Source organism: Fusarium flagelliforme, assembly GCF_020744385.1.
Source record: "Fusarium flagelliforme strain FIESC 12 MPI-CAGE-AA-0113 chromosome Unknown B0J16scaffold_1, whole genome shotgun sequence".
NCBI lineage: Eukaryota > Fungi > Ascomycota > Sordariomycetes > Hypocreales > Nectriaceae > Fusarium > Fusarium flagelliforme.
The window spans coordinates 7846420-7864295 of NW_025763503.1; the positions used below are offsets into that span (position 1 = coordinate 7846420).

General features: G+C 48.7%; 6 protein-coding genes across 6 annotated transcripts; 3 read left to right on the plus strand and 3 right to left on the minus strand.

Moving 5' to 3' along the window:
- Window positions 1-495: 495 nt before the first annotated feature.
- On the minus strand, window positions 496-2964 carry B0J16DRAFT_331270 (copper amine oxidase). Its single transcript, XM_046126554.1, has 2 exons — window positions 2702-2964; window positions 496-2651 (listed from the first exon to the last, which is right to left on the minus strand). Exons 1-2 carry the CDS (start codon window positions 2802-2804, stop codon window positions 649-651), a joined length of 2106 nt encoding a protein of 701 aa, XP_045990497.1. The 5' UTR covers window positions 2805-2964; the 3' UTR covers window positions 496-648.
- A 1043-nt stretch (window positions 2965-4007) lies between these two features.
- B0J16DRAFT_331271 (amino acid/polyamine transporter I) lies at window positions 4008-6103 on the plus strand. Its single transcript, XM_046126555.1, has one exon. It carries the CDS (start codon window positions 4348-4350, stop codon window positions 5986-5988), a length of 1641 nt encoding a protein of 546 aa, XP_045990498.1. The 5' UTR covers window positions 4008-4347; the 3' UTR covers window positions 5989-6103.
- A 405-nt stretch (window positions 6104-6508) lies between these two features.
- On the plus strand, window positions 6509-8269 carry B0J16DRAFT_331272 (aldehyde dehydrogenase domain-containing protein). The gene is made up of 3 exons (XM_046126556.1): window positions 6509-6767; window positions 6828-7196; window positions 7244-8269. The coding sequence occupies exons 1-3, from the start codon at window positions 6643-6645 to the stop codon at window positions 8250-8252; spliced, it is 1503 nt and encodes a 500-aa protein (XP_045990499.1). The 5' UTR covers window positions 6509-6642; the 3' UTR covers window positions 8253-8269.
- A 667-nt stretch (window positions 8270-8936) lies between these two features.
- Window positions 8937-10334, plus strand: B0J16DRAFT_47156 (uncharacterized protein). The gene has a single exon (XM_046133903.1). It carries the CDS (start codon window positions 9002-9004, stop codon window positions 10193-10195), a length of 1194 nt encoding a protein of 397 aa, XP_045990500.1. The 5' UTR covers window positions 8937-9001; the 3' UTR covers window positions 10196-10334.
- A 139-nt stretch (window positions 10335-10473) lies between these two features.
- On the minus strand, window positions 10474-12545 carry B0J16DRAFT_379314 (heterokaryon incompatibility protein-domain-containing protein; the record flags this gene model as incomplete). Its single annotated transcript, XM_046130993.1, has 2 exons — window positions 10474-12165; window positions 12216-12545. The coding sequence occupies 2 exons, from the start codon at window positions 12543-12545 to the stop codon at window positions 10474-10476; spliced, it is 2022 nt and encodes a 673-aa protein (XP_045990501.1).
- A 214-nt stretch (window positions 12546-12759) lies between these two features.
- On the minus strand, window positions 12760-16192 carry B0J16DRAFT_298579 (CHAT domain-containing protein; the record flags this gene model as incomplete). Its single annotated transcript, XM_046124497.1, has 1 exon — window positions 12760-16192. Exon 1 carries the CDS (start codon window positions 15823-15825, stop codon window positions 12760-12762), a length of 3066 nt encoding a protein of 1021 aa, XP_045990502.1. The 5' UTR covers window positions 15826-16192.
- Window positions 16193-17876: the final 1684 nt, after the last annotated feature.

Genomic DNA, 17876 nt, shown 5'->3' on the forward strand with positions numbered 1-17876 from the left:
TTGGTCTGGAGAAGTTGGGTTGGTAAGGATGTCCATCAAGAGCAAAACACCGCTCTGAAGAGATATTGAGAAGAAGGACCCTGTCGAAATAGCATTTATAGCTCAATTGCTTTGCTGATGTAACCCATAAATACATACGTATCGACTTTGACATCAACATGGCTCAGGAAGACGTTCTCATCATGTCATAAGCGTTCTGTCAATGCGCAAATTTGAAATCAGAAACTTCAAAAGGGTTCATCAGATATTGGAACATTAACTATACATCCCTTTTAGTTCCATTCATTAGCCTAGACCTTATAGTTTCCAGATCACCGCTAGCCTCTTCTCTGCACCCTGAGATTAAGGTTTGCGTGGGTCTCTTATGGTAAAGGTCTAACCATCTTGTCGGGATTGATCGGGACGAAAGGGTAACTGTTTGGTAAGTTATTACCTGGGATAAGAATAAAGCTAAAATGTTCACTTCGTGCATATATTGGCTGTTGGTGTCCCATGCGTCACCGAAACATGTGAGACACGACGAGTAAAGCACATGAAAGAGACGTCATTTAAACTCAAGACTGTGATCAAACTGCTGGCATTATAACCCTACTATTAACTAAATAACCAAACAAATGCAATGCTATCCAATTTTAATCCTCAAACTCCTTAAAGCTTAGGCCCAGCCTTACCAGCACAGCACGAACCACCCTCCTCCTTCTTCTCTCCAAAAGCGTCCTTCGAAGCAGCATCAACACAAAGCGCCGAAGGAGGAACCCAGAGACCAGGATTCTTTTGGTAGAAATTTGACGCGCGAAGCATCACACTAACAGGCTCAGCAGGCATAACCGGGAAATCCTCCGTTCTGGGGAAATGCGTAAGGCCGAATTGGATATAGCACACGATATCCGTGTTCTCGATGTTGCCGTCCCGATTCACCCAGTCAACAATGTTGGAGTTGTGAGGATGGTTTTCGATACCGGTTGATTGACATACATAGTCGCCGGCGGGGAAAATCTCGTAGTCCTTGTATGGTGTCACCCAGAGGGACTTGCGAGCAAAGGCGGCGCGGTTGTAAACTACACTGCCGGGCTTGGCGAGGAGGGGAGGACAGTTGTTGTTGAGAATCTTGTACGCAACAGGCTTCTTGGCCGAGGGATTAATGCTGTTGGGATTCGTGATAGCCCAAGAACGCTGTGTCTCATGGGAGTAATTTGACGAAGCTTCCTTGGAAGTCTTGTACGGGGTGTTCTTCGCATAGAAACCGTTTCCGTAGGGATTCTCGGCAGATCCGACTTCTGCCTCTGAAGGAAGAGCGTCATTTTGGACGACTGTGTTGTTCGGGCCGTCAACTTCGGGGTCGACGCGTAGAGAGAAGATGTGTTGGTGGTTGTGCGCGTTGATGGTGGGTGCGACTTCGGTTCCGTACGGAGCGGCTGTTTCGGAGGGGTGCATGCAGTATGTATTTAACATACCAGTCAGCTTAATCTCGAGCTTGTATGTTCCGTCGAGAGTGAAGGTGTGGTAGAAGCCATACTCGTAGTTGGCAGCTGTGATGATTTGAGAAATGATAAGTTTGCGATCCCGTGCGGAGATAACGCTTCCATCGCGATAATCAGTGTGTTTGTACAGAAGACCATTGTCTTCTTCGTGGATGCAGATGGCGTTTTTGATAACAGCTGGGTCACCATCGCCAGTAGCCATGACAGCATCAAGGTAATGAATAGCACCCTTGCAATCACATCCCAACTTCAAAGAGTTGGTCATGAGACCAGTTCCGTACTCGCCGACATCGAAAGCGTGTTTGCGATGGTGAGGAGGATCGGGGTTGCCGTAGGGAACGACCATCTCTACAACACTGATTCTGTTGAAGAGAGTGCGCTCGCGATGTTCGTGGTGGTCTTCCATCCTGACGTCAGACAGCACGATTCCTTCGCGGTAGTTGAAGCCGATGTGCATCTTGTAGCCTGCCCAGGAGATTTCGTTGCCGCGCATGCGGAAGGATACGCCTTGGGGCTGGGTGATGTTGATGGGCTTGAGGGTGCCGTCGATGTAGTTCTCGCCGATGAACTCGGGCATGTAATTATGCGAAGTGAGAGGAATCTTTGTTCGCTCACCGTTGACGAGACGGACGTCCACGGCGAGAACTTCCTCCTTCTCGGTGTCGAGAACAACGGAGAAGTCAAGAGGATGGGCGTACTGGTTATCGTTGGGGGAAGCACGATAATACACCAGACCCTGCTGGAGTCTTCGCTCATAGCCCCATCGATCATCGAATCCAATAGCCCAAGCATCAATAAAGATCTTCTCCATATCCGTAATACCCAACTCCTCACAAGCGCGAATCACTCGGGGATCCTTGCGAGCGATACGCTCACAGACATCAAGGTCCTCAAGGGTAAGAGTAGGACCAACGTCGCTGACATTCTTCCACTCTTCAACCTTACCCTCGCGGATGTTGGCAATGACTTCAGAGACCTGCCCATTTCCGCGCTCAATCACGATTGCGAAAGCGCGACGAGCGGGACGGGGACCTGTGCGGGCTTTGAAGGCGGAGTATTCGGCCTTGAGGGGCTCGCGGAGGGTGAGACAGTTAAACTTCAAGGTTTTGGGGGATGCATAACTGCGAATTATTTTTGTCGCGGCGCGGATTTCATCAATTGAGAGGGGGTCTAAATATGTAAGTAATGGATCAATTGGGGGCAGTATTGGGGATATTTACCAAGAGGATGGGTGTGTTCAATTGAAGACAGATCGGGAGCGGCATCGTTGGGCTCTTCCCGAAAGATGGTGTAGCCGGCGATAGAAGAGGTGTCTGGAATCATGGTTGTTGTTTGAAGTTGTGTACTGTGCCATACGGGTGCGTTGAGTCCAAGGTGTAAGCCTGGTAGTGATTGAGAGTGTTGTGTATAAGCGGTGACTTGGAGTATGTAAGATAAGCTTGGATGATCTTAGCAAAACGATAACTTCAATTGAGGATGACAGCTTCTTATACACAAAAAGGTCCAGACAAAGGAACAAACAAAAATCCACTGTAGCGCCGCTCCGTGACACCGCTCCGCTTGCAATGGATCTCCACTCTGCCGCTCCGCTGTAGGTAAGACGACGCTTCGGTTGTCCGCCCTGTACTGCCCGCCTTCCGCCCTATCTTTTACTGCGGTATAGAGTTAGCCGCGATCAGATCAGATCAGATTGCAACGGTTTACCCCAAAACCGTCAAACAATTGCATTTCTGGGTAGTTTCTATGACAAGTTCCATCTCCAACCGGCAGTTCCATCCGCGAGCTATCCATAGAAGGGTATAATATTGAAGAATTGGATGACCCGCTAATTGCCTTATCTTGCCGTTATCTAGCAGGTTATCGTATCTAGTGGTTGGGGGGATTGTTTGCTGAGGCTCTCGTCACTTGACTGCCGATCCATCTAGCTTACCTTTCCCCTCATTTTATGTCTGTCTAACCGTTTATGGTAGCAGATTCTCAGCTTTTGGTCACCTGTAGACTAAACCCTTTCCGGGTAAAGAATTGAAGGTTTTTGAAAGGCGAGATAACCGAGAGAGGTCCCATGCCTGTCGCCACTGACAGCTGAAGGTTCTCACCCACTGATTGTCTTCAACCAACCCCTTGATTGTCATGCTGACCGGCCCGGTCAGAAACAACGTGATTGTGTCCCTATAGGGAATAGAAGAAAACTGGCTTGCATCACTCATCACGTAATGGAATGCCATCAATCGTGATTCCCCATGGGGTAGACGATTGTTTTACTTTTTTCCCCGGATGGTACCTTGAAACATCGCTGAACTTTGAGACAATTGATGCTTTTATCGCTGAACTTGAAGTTTTGTCGCGTCGCGTAGAATGAATGCACTGACTGAAAAAATGGGCAATGACGCACTGAAGAATTTTCACCAGGGCACAGAACCAGTATGGACTAGGATCAAGATAACAGTGACACCCTTATCTCTGCGCCCTTTTTATCGCAACCAGGTTTTTCTGCCCACAGCCACGGGAGGTTACCTTTGATTACAGTGAGGAGTAGGGCGCAATTGGGTTCTAGTCTACGCTCTTTACAGCAGGTCTGTACAGTATTATCGGCTTGGTTGTCACACGATAAACAAACCCGGTCCCAATATCCGTACGAGATACCTAATCTGCGCCCAATATTTACTCTGTAACACAAGAGCTGAGGTGGTCCGGTCGCCGAGTGATTTGGATATAAGCAGCGCGTCGGACTCTTTATTTCCTTTCCCCTCTGCAATACCACCATCAAAGTTTATCCCCTTGACTTTACCTGCATACCATTCAGGATCATCATCAGGCTGCCCGTCGCCTTCATCTACATACGTCATACGACGCGGCATCAAACGCGATGGACGTTGAAACAAACACAACCCTCAAACGCCCTCCTACCTCGCAAGAAATTCGCGATGCAGAAGATCTCGCAAACTTTGGCCATGACCAATCCCTCACCCGCAAATTCTCCATGTGGAGCATGCTTGCCCTGGCTTTCTCAGTCCTAGGAACATGGTCTACATTCGCCCAAGGCATCGACAGCGGTTTATCTGCTGGCGGACCCATCGCCATCCTTTGGGGTTTGGTGCTCGTCTTTGTTTGCAACATTTGCGTTGCTGTGAGCTTGGGAGAAATGTGTAGCAGTATGCCTACGGCCTTGGGTCAGGCGTACTGGATCTCAAGACTTTGGCCTACACCTGCCGGACGGTTTACGAGTTACTTATGCGCGTGGATCAACATGACGGGTTGGATTACTCTATCAGCATCTCAAATCGCCTTCATGGGCGAGTTCATGCTCAAGATGAAAGTCTTGTTCAAGCCAGACTGGGCAGGTGCAGACAAAGGCTGGGTTTTATTCCTCGTCTACCTCGGCGTCACACTCCTGATGACAGGATTCAACATTGTCGCCTGTCGAAAGGATAAGATCCTTCCCTGGTTCAACAATTTCGTCGGAATCTCTTTCGCGAGCTTGTTCTTCATCATCAGCATCGCGATGCTGGTTTCCGTGGGCGTCAAGAGCGACTTGGACTTTCAACCAGCGGATTTCGTGTTTGGGAGATGGATAAACCAGACTGGTTGGCCTGATGGCGTTACCTGGTTCATTGGTCTTGTGCAAGCAGCGTACGGACTTACTGCTTTCGACGCAGCGATTCATCTCGTTGAAGAAATTCCCTCGCCGAGAACCAACATTCCAAAAGTCATCTGGCTATCCGTCACCATCGGCGCCATCACTGGTTTCATCTTCATGGTAGTCTGCTTGTTCTGCATGGTCGACTCGAGCATTTACCTGGCCCCAACCACCGGTCTTGCATTCATGGACTTGCTCAAGCAGACAGTCGGTCTGCAGGGCGGCACTGTTCTTCTGACACTATTCATCGTTAATGGTATTGGTCAGGGTATTGGAATCGTCACGACTGCTTCGCGTTTGACTTGGGGTTTTGCGAGAGATGGTGGGTTGCCGTTCAGCGGGTACTTTGCGCACGTGGACGAAACCTGGAAGGTCCCTGTTCGCGCGCTCTGGCTTCAGGGTGGTGTCATGGCGTTAATCGGTATCCTTTACACCTTCGCCTCGACTGTCCTGGAAGCCATTCTCAGCGTCAGCACCATCGCACTCACAGTCTCCTACGGCATGCCCATCCTAACCCTCCTCCTCGTGGGCCGCGACAAACTGCCACCCGGGGAATTCTCGCTGGGTCGTCTCGGGCCGGTGATCAACTGGGTCGGAGTAGTTTACTGCGCTATTACCACAGTATTTTTCTTCTTCCCCGGCGCTCCGAACCCGGCTGTAGCGGATATGAACTACGCTATTGCCGTTTTCGGAATTATGCTGGTTATCACGCTTGTGTTTTGGGTGGTGAAGGGCCGGATTACGTATCTTGAGACGGAGGAGGCGCAGGGGAATATCATTTATGCGCAGAGAGCTGAGAGGGCGAATTATGTTGATATTCATAAGGATGATAGTGCGACTCAACGGCAGGGAGAGGCGAGTGGACAGTAAATTGTGGGTGTATCATAGCGAATGTTGGTAGGCGATTGAACGAGAATGAAAGGGATGTGGGAGGATGTCTCTTTAAATTGAACGTATCTTTGTCCTATCTTATTACCCTGTTCGGGATAGATCGACTTTTTGAATGTGATACCCCAGATTTGGGCAATGTTTCCCAACTTACAGCAGCCATCATACGAGTTGATCCAACATGACCAAACTTGAGGTTCGGCAGTTACAACGGAGTCCTCAACCAACAACTCCAGCGAACAACTTCCAACAGACTCCACTTCCAGTAACACTAAAGCTGTAACAGAGATAGCATTTCTGCAATTCCTTGCCCAAAAACAGCTTAAATCTTCTGCAAGACGGCTACCCGATATGGACACGAGAAGCATCTTTATTAATGCAGGGTATCCCAGCTTCTCCCCACACCGGACCGGCTGGAGCCGCTATACCGAAAACGGGCAATACTTCTCATGTTTTCGTCCTCTCCTGTGCTTACACGAACGCGGATCAAGATAAAGATGATCGGCGAAGGAACGACAGCGCGTCGATTGCACGAATTGAGATAGCTACTGGGTATACAAGGATAGCTCTCCTCAGCTGATTTCCCCAGATTCTGAACTCCAAGCACATCCGCATCCAGACAAACATCCACCCACAATGAGCCTAGACGTTCAACTCACTGCGCCCAACGGCCGAACTTACAAACAACCCACCGGTCTATTCATCAACAACGAATGGGTGAAGTCTTCCAATGGGGAGAAGATTACTTCCATAAACCCTACGTAAGCCACTCTCACCACAAACCACATATACAACCACCGAACTGATACTGACTGATCTAGCAACGAACAAGAAATCACCTCCGTCCACGCCGGCTCTGCCGAGGACATCAACAAAGCCGTCCGCGCCGCCCGTCGCGCCCTCCGCAACCCATCATGGCGCGACCTCCCAGGCACAGAACGCGGCAAACTCCTCAACCGTCTCGCTTCATTGGTTGAAGAACATAAAGAGATTCTCGCAACGATCGAAACTTGGGATAATGGAAAACCCTACTCCGTTGCGCTCAACGATGATGTGACCGAAGTCGCTGAGACGCTGAGATACTATGCTGGTTTTGCGGATAAGGTCTTTGGCCAAGTCATTGAGACCACAGGTGATAAATTTGGGTATACTATTCGGGAACCTGTTGGTGTTTGTGGACAGATCATTCCGTAAGTTCTCCATTCTTTGAGATTATGAACAAAGACTAATTGTTTAGGTGGAACTTTCCTCTTGCTATGGCTGCGTGGAAACTCGGTCCAGCTCTAGCATGCGGCAACGCCGTAATCCTCAAACCAGCCGAACAAACCCCTCTCTCAATCCTCTACTTCGCCAACCTAATCGTCAAAGCCGGCTTTCCTCCCGGCGTCGTCAACATCGTCAACGGTCTAGGCACCATCGCCGGCGCAGCTTTGGCCTCACACATGGACGTTGACAAAATCGCCTTCACAGGCTCAACACCCACAGCCCGTCAAATCATGAAGATGGCCAGCAGCAATCTCAAAAACATCACCCTTGAAACAGGGGGTAAAAGTCCTCTCATCGTTTTTGACGATGCGGATGTTGAACTTGCTGCTTATTGGGCGCATGCTGGTATTATGTATAATCAGGGTCAAGTTTGTACAGCGACTAGTCGAATTCTTGTTCAGGAGGGCATTTATGACAAGTTCATGGATGCGTTTAAAAAGCAGGTGCAGAAGATTTCCAAGGTCGGTGATCCTTTTGAGGAGTCAACCTTCCAAGGACCGCAGGTCACAAAGGCGCAGTACGATCGTATCTTGGACTTTGTCAACGTTGGTAAATCTGAAGGCGCAAACTTGACCCTCGGCGGCGCACCTTTCAAGTCTTCTTCTGGAAAGGGATACTTCATCGAACCAACAGTTTTCACAAACGTGACACCAAAAATGCGCGTTTTCCAAGAAGAAGTCTTCGGGCCCTTTGTCGTGGTAACCAAATTCTCCAAAGAAGATGAAGCAGTGGATTTGGCAAATGATACACAGTTTGGACTGGGTAGTGCGCTGTTTACTACGAATTTGGCTCGCGCGCATCAGGTCGCCAAGAGGATTGAGGCAGGCATGGTGTGGGTGAATTCGAGTAATGATAGCGATTGGAGGATCCCGTTTGGGGGTGTCAAGCAGAGTGGCATTGGGAGGGAGCTTGGTGAGGCTGGGTTGGCGGCTTATTCGAATATTAAGGCTGTGCATGTTAACATTGCTGCCAAGTTGTAGATGAGTTTAGTTTATTGAAGAATTCTTTTGGAACTCCTTGGCGGATACTCCCTGTAGTGTCGTATTTTACCTCCTTGACTATCTTGGTGTTGTTGTTAGGGGTACCATCAGTCTGTTCATCCTTTCAGAATGCGTTTATCTAGTCCGGTCTTACCCAATCATGAGCACTTCTTCAGAGTAGAACACATCTGTCAACATTCTTCTAGCTCCGTTTAAGCAAGCAAACAAGTTTCGCACTAAATTATCATAGTCAGGACGATCACCAAAGCCAGGCGTAGGCATATTAGCTACCCTGAAGATGTTCAGCCAGGCCTGGTCGATGGCGGCAATTTAATCCAATGGACTTGTATAGCTCTACAGCGATCTTCAAGGCGCTTGCCAAGAGCAACATTTCATCGGTATCTATTCCTCTACCTCCAGGTTGCAAGGCAGAATTTAGTTACTGATATACACAATTCCAGCCTCCTTTTGGATGACGTCGCATTCGTGATAGTGGGGACGTTCCCGCGCTAGCAAGGTACTTAAGCTACTAGCACTATATACAGTCTATGCAGCGCAACGGTGATAGCAGCCATGTATACCTATAACATATCCAAACAATTGCTCTTGCGCAGGATTGGGGGCTGTGTCTCTGGCTGTGCCGCTCACTGCCTGCCTATCACTTATGCTGACAATCCTCAAATACATTTATTTCCCCTCCCCACTCCCTTGGACTGACAAGCATGTAAAAATCCCAAGTAACACTAACGATGTCTGACGAGCATTCACCCGACGAAGTCAGCGGCCAAGCGGCATTTTGGATCCTCGCTTCGCTAGCGGCTGCCGCAGTCGTCCTTCCTTCCACAAGCAGTCGCAACAAAGGCCGCGATCTTTTCGGCGGTAACATCGATCTTGTACGATGCATCCCGGGAGTCTGTCTGCTAGATGGCACCATCGACACCATATATCTTTGTGTAAGCGCCTACAAAGCGCTCACTTCACCAGAACCGACAAAGCCTAAGCGACACGCTACCATTATCGCAGCGAAGCTTGTGCTGGCAATCTTCACCGTCTTTCCCCAAATCATAAAGGCTTTCAGTTTGAAGGGAGTTCCCGCGACGCAAATCTGCGCGTTCGCATTCTTTTTCGCGTTTGTCACGAGATTACTTATTGATTTATGTGGCTTGGAATGGGAGGAGCCGTATACACCCCCAGAAAATGACGAGGACACATCGGAGATTGTTGTTCTCATTAGTATACTCCTTCAATTCCCATTCGAAGTTTGGATCTGGCATAACATCAGTCGTTCAGTCAGCAACTTCCAATTATCCGAAGGACTTTCCCTTTTCCTCACCATAACATCACTATTCTGCGCCTTCTCGATGATATTACAAGGATTGATCTGGTTGGCATTCGTTATCACTCGTCGCAGGTTCGACATCTCGGCTACTCCTCACATTGTGCCTATGCGCTTGTTTTGGGTGGTTCTCATGGTCTTGTCGCTGACTGAGAGACAAGAGAGACGCAAGACTTCGGAGACCGAATCCGGATTACCACCGCCACCAGAATTTATGAGGGTTTTCTTGCAGGCTACGACTTTATTGATATTAACTGCTTTGTCCAGTTTAGCTGTGGCAAAGGTTCTCGACGTTATAAGCAAATTGCTTTCTGCGCATGCGCGAACCAAGGACGCTTCGACACAGACAGAACAGTGCGGTACAGAAGGGACAAAGGAAGATGGAAAAGAGCCGGAGGAGTCATCATCTGTACCAAAGGGCAGTTTCGTGGGAAGATTGGGCGTTGTTGTTGATCACTGGGTTGTTCAATGTCTTGCCTTGCATTCAACAGCCAGCATCTGCATCACACTTACAGTATTCAACCTGATTACCACAGTTATGTACTACCTGGTATACTTTGATGGAACTGGAACGGTCAATCCGGACTGGACAAGTGTCCTGGGCTAAATGCATTCAAATTTCTTTTGGAGGCAGATACTTCGAGGCGTACAAACAAACCAACGCATTGCTTGTGAAGCCGATGCTAATGAAGGTTTATGTTCAAAGGTATGTATCGTGAGTTGTACAAATTATACTATCGGTACAACTTCATGTGACTCACGATGTATATCTTTGGACCTAAACCTTGATAAGCATTGGGTTCAGGATTAGTCTAATCAATGTGTCCTTTCTGTACATCTTTGAGTATCGTCGTCTTAAAAAGCTTTACAGAGTTATCTACAGCTTCATACAATCTTCATCTCCCGATATAGATGATGTTCCAACTCAAAAGGTAAATCCGTTTGTAGAGACGCCAGTCCAATACGACAGTAACTTCCCTCCTTATCTCCAGCGCCAAAGACCATTATATAGTGCGTCGGCTTGTCTCCTTCTATATAAGTAGAAAAGTAGCACGTCCCAAGATACATACAAGCGACCTTTGCAGTAAATTCTGATAGCGCCTGGCCCTTCCTAGACCTTGAGACGTTACCATCCTCTACAACCAGCGCACTGTCAGGGCGGAACCACCACTCTCCTTCTGAGCTAACTAAGTCGTAGTGCGCGGTGCTGTGCGGATTGTCACAAGTCAATGTCCCTTCGAAAACCTTTCCCCGTAGTTTGATGTACCCGTCCGAGACTCTGCCGAAAGGATTCAGGCCGGGAACATGGCATTTGGCTTCGAGAATGGTGATAGCTGGCTCGAACCGTGAAATCGTTCTCTCGATTGGAAACTCCACACCACGGACTACTGATGCCCATGACCAAGAAGGTGCCAAATATTCCTTGGGAAGTGGTAGCGCCTCATCGTTGCTGTCTTCTTGGACCCAGCACAGGCTGGCAGGGAGACTGTCTTCCCATATTCCAGCAAGGTATTGTGATGTTGTAACCTCATAGACGCGAGACGCTACACCGCTGAGGGCCGGTAACTGATCAAGGAGGAAAGTAAGCTCCCGACGGGAATAGTAGCCTACGAGGTCATTCCACATATCCCAAATATAGTCGAAGTCTCTTTCATCCGGTTCTGTGCTATCATCGAAAGACCATTCGCCGTCCCAGTGATCATCTGGATAGGCCTTTTGTCCCGCAAACTTAGATTTTTCAGCGAACCGAGACCGTCCACTTGCAAAGCCGAAGCGTAGTTTAGACATTGTCGAAGAGAAGCCCAATCTTTGCGAGCTGCCACTATCCGGAATGTACCTCTGCGGCACGACATGTACGTCGCACTTGCTGCACTCCCAAATAAGCTCCGACGGAGTGAAATATACCATCTGTGACGACATGGCGGACTCCTGCCATGCCCAGCCTCTCGTGAAAAGTTTGCCTTGTTCTTCAGGTGTCGTCGCAATTCTTTGTGCCATCATCGGCTCAGAGCCTTGCTCAGTCACGAGCTGTAGCTCAAAAGGTCTCCACTTGATATCTCTAGGACCAAGAAATGGCACATTCGGATTTGGTGATGTAGCGGTAGATATGGTGAGGTAAGCATTCTCATAATAATCGCACATCTTAGCAGACTCGAGCTCCCAGTCTGATTGGCTGTCCTGTATAATGCAAAGCGAGTCGATCCAGATATATTCAACCCCTAGCTTTCGTGCAACTAGAATGGCTTGCTGGAAAACAATCGGTAAGCTGTCGAAGTCGATGCAGTCGGACAAGGCTGCTAAATTGGACACGGTAGTTATCGTTGGCTGTTCACCTCCCCAGCAATGACTCAAAGTCACATATCTAGCCGTCATCCCCTTCGCCTCAAAAAGGCGTATGTACGAATTAGACGGACCGATGTAAATAGCCCGAGTTGGGAGGGGAGTCTCGGTCTTCTCCCATGCAGGATGATCTTCCTGACACTTTGACAATTGCGTCTTAATGAAGCTTACCGATGTATCAAGATCACAAGACTCCAGATAGGGTGAGAAGGTTCGTAGATGAGGAATAATCTGACTCTGAAAGGGTATCAGTACTACAGTACACTCCAATCTACCAAGACGCATACCTTGTCTGGTGTATAGATGATAACATTCCATGGCGGACTGTCCTCGAAGCCAATAGCCGAAATACCAATGAGACCTTCTTCCGTTCTCACGAAGAATACAGAGTCATGAGGGGGTTTCAGATCAAAGTGGATGATGGTGGATTTAATCAGTTGGCAGTATCCGCAGTCATCGACCAGGTTCCTGAAGTGCATTGCTGTGGACGGTTTGTAACGGTATTCGCGCGCCGTTCGCTCGGGCCAAACGTCCAAGTTTTCACATACTGCGCATTTCTGTTCAGATGGCAATGAAACGGAGGCTTCGGCCTTTGATCCGATGGTAGTTCTATCCATTATAAATGTTGGGTTATCAGGTATAGCGAATGGCAAGTCTGACAAGAATGCGGCTGAGCCCGTGAAAATGACTCAGTCTCACTCCCATCACGTGCTGACGATAACATCAGTGCACTAGAGCTAAGGCAGAATTGTGCAGCAATAAAATACAGCACTGACAGTCTTCTCCAATATGACCCAACACAAGGATGTTCATAACTACATAAATAGGACGCTACACACCAAAGTGAACATAGGGAACCCAGTAAAATGGCTTGACATCCTCGTTGCAAGGAACGATATCTCTAATCCCGGCAACTGGTCTTTGAAGAGTGGCATTCATCTCTCGCCATCCCATCTCAATCCGACCGTCGCGCAGCGCCCTGACTGCGCGGTGGAGGCCCCGGCAAACAGCCAAGTCTGTCATCCCTTCGTGCTGCATCGTCTCATAGAGCACCCTCGCCACATCAACGCAATGTCTGTCGGATACTCTCCAGAGGGTGCCAATGACGTGCCGGAACCCGGCGAGCTGAAAGGCCTGGGCAAGGTGGATGCCCTCGTCAGCGAATTTGTCCGACTCATTAGTCCCCGTTGAACAAGCAGAGAGGTAGGCGAAGAACGGGAGGTTATCTTGCAGCCTGTGGTCACGGAGGTGGCCCGCCGTCAGCGGACTTACCATCCAATCCTCGAGGAGCAAACAACCTTTCGAAGGGTCCGCTGGATCTGACTGTCCATGACCAGCAAAATGAAATATCTTGCACTTTCGTAGATGCTCCAGGACGTCATCTCTTCGTCGCGGCGGTATGACGGGATTTAGCCCAAGTGAGGGGCAGAACTCCGCCAACATATCTACCTCGTCGATGGCAAATGGGAGGAGTCCGCCCGCAGTCAAGTCAGGTGTTTCTCGCATGGCAATCAGGACGGCCGAGTCTGGCTCGGGAGTTTCATGACTCCGAATGGCATGTCGGCGTCCATGTATCAATGCCTTGATAGATGACGCGTACGTCGACATAACCCTGTCCATAACGGTATCCAAGGAAGACGACGCTACATTATGGTACCCTGCTGCGTGAAGAGGAAGTCGGCTGAGATGTCTCGTAGGAATCCACCATACGCGAGGCCAATTATCATCAGACGGCGGGTGTTTGAAGCCAAGGGCATGTAGACACGGGCGACAGATGACATCCCAGAGCCATTCCAGTGATTCTAATTGCAAGCCGCGAGCTCGTCTCTGGGCCTCATCCATTGTAAGATCTGGAAGTTCCACTACTGAAATCCGATCGACCTCAACAAGGAAGGCATCGCAGCGATATGAACTTAGGTTGACAACGATGATGGGACCCAGGGTTGCAGCAGCCATCAGTTCCTCTGCAGTCGGCGGAAGGAAAAAGCTGCCAAATCCCGGCTGAGCACGAATCTCCGTGATGAGGTCGGTGAATCGCTGATCTGCTTCGCGACGCCGTTTCGCTTGCGACTCCAGGGAGCTCGCACCATTGCTTGGGATTAAAGAAGATGTATCCGCCGGTGAATCGAGCTCATCCCGGAGGGATACAAACTCATCCGCTAAACCAGCATGTCTCTGCTTCAGATCAGAAATGTCACCTCTCATGTCCATCAGTAGATTTGAAATAATGCCGCGGCCAAGCTCAAGGAGCTTCAAAGCATGGTAGGCATCCCTGCCTGCGTTCAAGGCGACGGCTGCTGCCGTGGAAGCGAGACCTACAAAGGTGGCGAGCATATGCTCCCTATCCTTGTGTGATGATGACCGCGGACTAACAACCGGAAGCAGTTCTACGGCCTTTTCAAGAAGCTGGCTTGACTCTTCCCAGTTTGACTGCGAAGCGTATGTCCCAGCAGCACTGAGTGCCAGACGAATACGGTTAGACGTGGGCGTGGTTGGGCAATTCCAACCTTCCTTGAAGGATGACAGAGAGCGGGCAAGATCATCCGTCGAACCAGTTCGCTCGTGTCGCTTGTCGAGATAGCATCCGAGATTGTTAAGATAGCTGGCTCGATCCATATTTTCGAGAGGAGTTACCTCTACTGCCTTTTCACCTACCTCTATGGCACGGTTGAGATCGTCCATAGAGCCGGTTAGGTCGAATCGTCTGTCAATCCATACCCCAAGGGCATCCCAATGACTTGCTTTGCGAGGGTGGTCGGAAGGAATAGCCTCTACTGCCACGTTTTCCACTTCAACGGCTCGATTGATGTCGTCAATCGAGGCAGTCCGATCAAATCGCCTGCCAAGACAAGCTCCGAGGGTATCCAAGCAAACGGACCGCTCAGGGTGATCCCAAGCGGTGACTTGAAGCGCAGTTTCAGCAACTTGTATAGCCCGATCAAGATCATCCATCGAGCCGACTCGATCAAACCGCCTGCTCAGCCACATGGCAAGGTTATTAAGACAAGCGGTTTGATGAGGGCTGCTAGAGGACAAGAGCTCTCGTCCAGCATCAGAAATCTGGACAGCACGATCAAGGTCACTCATGGACCCAGTCAGTTCAAATCGCCTGCCGAGAAGCTTGCCAAGGTTGATCAGACAAATAGCTCGGTCAGGGTGATCAAAAGATATAGCCTCGAGTGCCATGTCGGTAGCTTCGACGGCACGATCAAGATCAGCTTTTGACCCGGTTCGATCAGATCGTTCACCAAGCCACAACCCGAGAGTGTTCAAGTAAGCGACTCGATGAATGACATCTTGGTCTGTGTCCTCAAGCGATAGCTCAGCCACTGATATCGCACGGTCGAGGTCATCTTTGGAACCCGTCTGCTGGTATCGTCTGCCGAGGCAATTACTTAGAATGCTCAAATAGTTGGCCCGGCGAGATGAATCTTCCGATAGGGCCTCTACAGCCATATCGGCAGTCCGGACAGCACGATCCAGATCATCAAACGAACTGATTTCCTCGTATCGTTTACAAAGCCAAATAGCGAGGTTGCCTAAGAAGCGGCCTCGATGAAGGTGGTCAGGTGGTGCCGCCTCCACTGCCATATTGGCAAGTTCAATAGCATGATTCAGATCTTCCATGGAGCCAACGAACCCAAACCGCGTACCGAGCCTTGTGGCAAGATTGTCCAAATGGCGTGGTCGATCTGGATGTTGCTGCGGAGTGTAGTCGATGGCTTCATTGGCGACTTCAATGGCGCGATCAAGATCTGCCATCGAGTTGGTCATATGAAATCTTTCGAATAGGTCGATTCCAAGGCCGTGCAAAAACATAGCTCGATCAGAGTGGCCCGGCGGGATACCCGCAACTATCCTTTCTACAGCCTCAATGATACGGTCGAGAGCATCCATTGCATGGGCCCAAAACTGGAATTTCTGAATAGTCACGAGAAGTTCAAAACTAACGTACTCTCCTATGTTCACGCGGTAGGGCACAGGTTATTTGGTCAATTGGAGGTTGAAATATTGACTAGATCAGCGTGAGGGGTAGTTAGGTCTGTAGATATTCAGGCTGAGGCTGTGTGGCTACGTTGTGCTTATTATCAGGCAGAAGAAAGATGGCGTACAGGCGACCTCTGATAGGTCACATGTCGCTTGAGTGCTATACTAGAATATCGCAAGATTCAATACTATGGAGTACTTACATCTATTCAAAGAAATGCGTGCCACATAGCGCGGTCTGGGTAATTTGCCCAGAAGAAGCCCAGGATGAGCGCCGTTACCCGACTTTGAGAAAAGGGAGCAAAAGTCAAATAGGTTACAGTGATTAAAGGGAACAATGTTACTTAATCACCACGCTCTCACAAATATATAAATACCAACAGCGGCCCGGGTATCTATCTCACTATATACCAAAGATTCTAACAAAATTAAGAAATTGCATTTCAACTTACACAATCATGTGCCACAGAACGGTAACCGAATACCTTTGCCCCGAGTGCCAAAGGAAGCTTAGGACAGAGGACGTCACCTTGCCTTGCGAAAAGGCAACAAAAGATGGTGTTTACTGCGACAATCCTGTGACCTCTTGCAGCGTTCAGAGGACGGATGCTAGCGTGACAGGTTGCATTGATTGCATGAAGAAGAAAAGAAGGATGATGGTAAGAAATAGGTTAGAGTACTGGTATAGATAGATCAACCCTTTCGTGTTTACTGCGTAAACCTCCGCTGTAAGTGAAGAATGAAACAACTAATTGCGTACTGATTGAACGTTCCTACATCGAGTTCGTAACCTAAAATGCCCTTTTCAACATAGATGCTCGGTAATAATTACTGTCAACACTTTGCTTGTAAATGATAAAATCACCCTTGACAACTTGTCGTAGTTGATGTTTAAGTTTCTTCCTGTTTGCTTAGCACTAATGCTGAATCAATCAGCCGCCGATATCTCAATTGTTTGTTTCATATGATCGTCGTATCAGACGCTCATTACCTGTTAATGTGATAGCAGATACGGTACGACAGTGACAGCTTTGCGCCACATACAAAGGCATGAGACCTCATGGTTGTTCTTAATATAACTCCTTTGCCCACACACAACCTTTTTCTTTTTTTTTCCTTTTTGGCTTGCCCTCACATAAGGTTCAGGCAGGTTATAAAATGCCCTTTTTCCTTGCTTCCATCTGGCTTTTCTTTTTCCTTCCATCCAGCAACGTTCTTAATCACAAACAGTTGATAAAGATATAAGTACCACTCGGTCCCCTTCCCCTGTTCTGTATCCCACGAGGCCCAACATCTTAAGAACTTTTCTTCTTCCTAGAAACGCGCAGTCCATTCAATCATGTGTCACATAGCGAAGATCGAACATATGTGTCCGGCATGCAAAAGAAAATTGTTGGAAGAGTTCCATACCGAGCTTTGCGGAAAGGGAAGAGAGGATGGGAGTTGCGCCATAGCAAATTCGTCTTTCAGTGTTCAGCGGCAATTTACCAGTTCGACAGGCTGCATTGATTGCTCCACCAAGAACAAACGATTTGGAGGTTATACGAAGGTTGTGCAGAAATGATGGTGGTTAACACCACAAACGACAATAGTCTCTTAATCAACAAGCATTATTTCTGCAGAGACACTGTAGTCCCGACACTGAATCGCAGGGCCTTCTCAGGTATAAAAGACGCGTCAGTCTCTAGGGACTGCATTTTTCTCTTCATGCAATATAATACGACCTATTTAAGCGTTACCTATAAAGATACTATTAAAAGCTTATTAAATATATTATCCTACACCTCTTGATTTAGATATCAACACCCAGTAAGATCGAGATGTGTCACATTATAAATACCAATAGCATCTGCAATGCCTGCGGCGATTGGTTGGGCGGAGACTCGGATGTCCGACGCTGTCGAGAGGCCAGAGCGCGGTCACGCGATGCAGACGTTCTGTGCCAGTATGACCAATGCCAA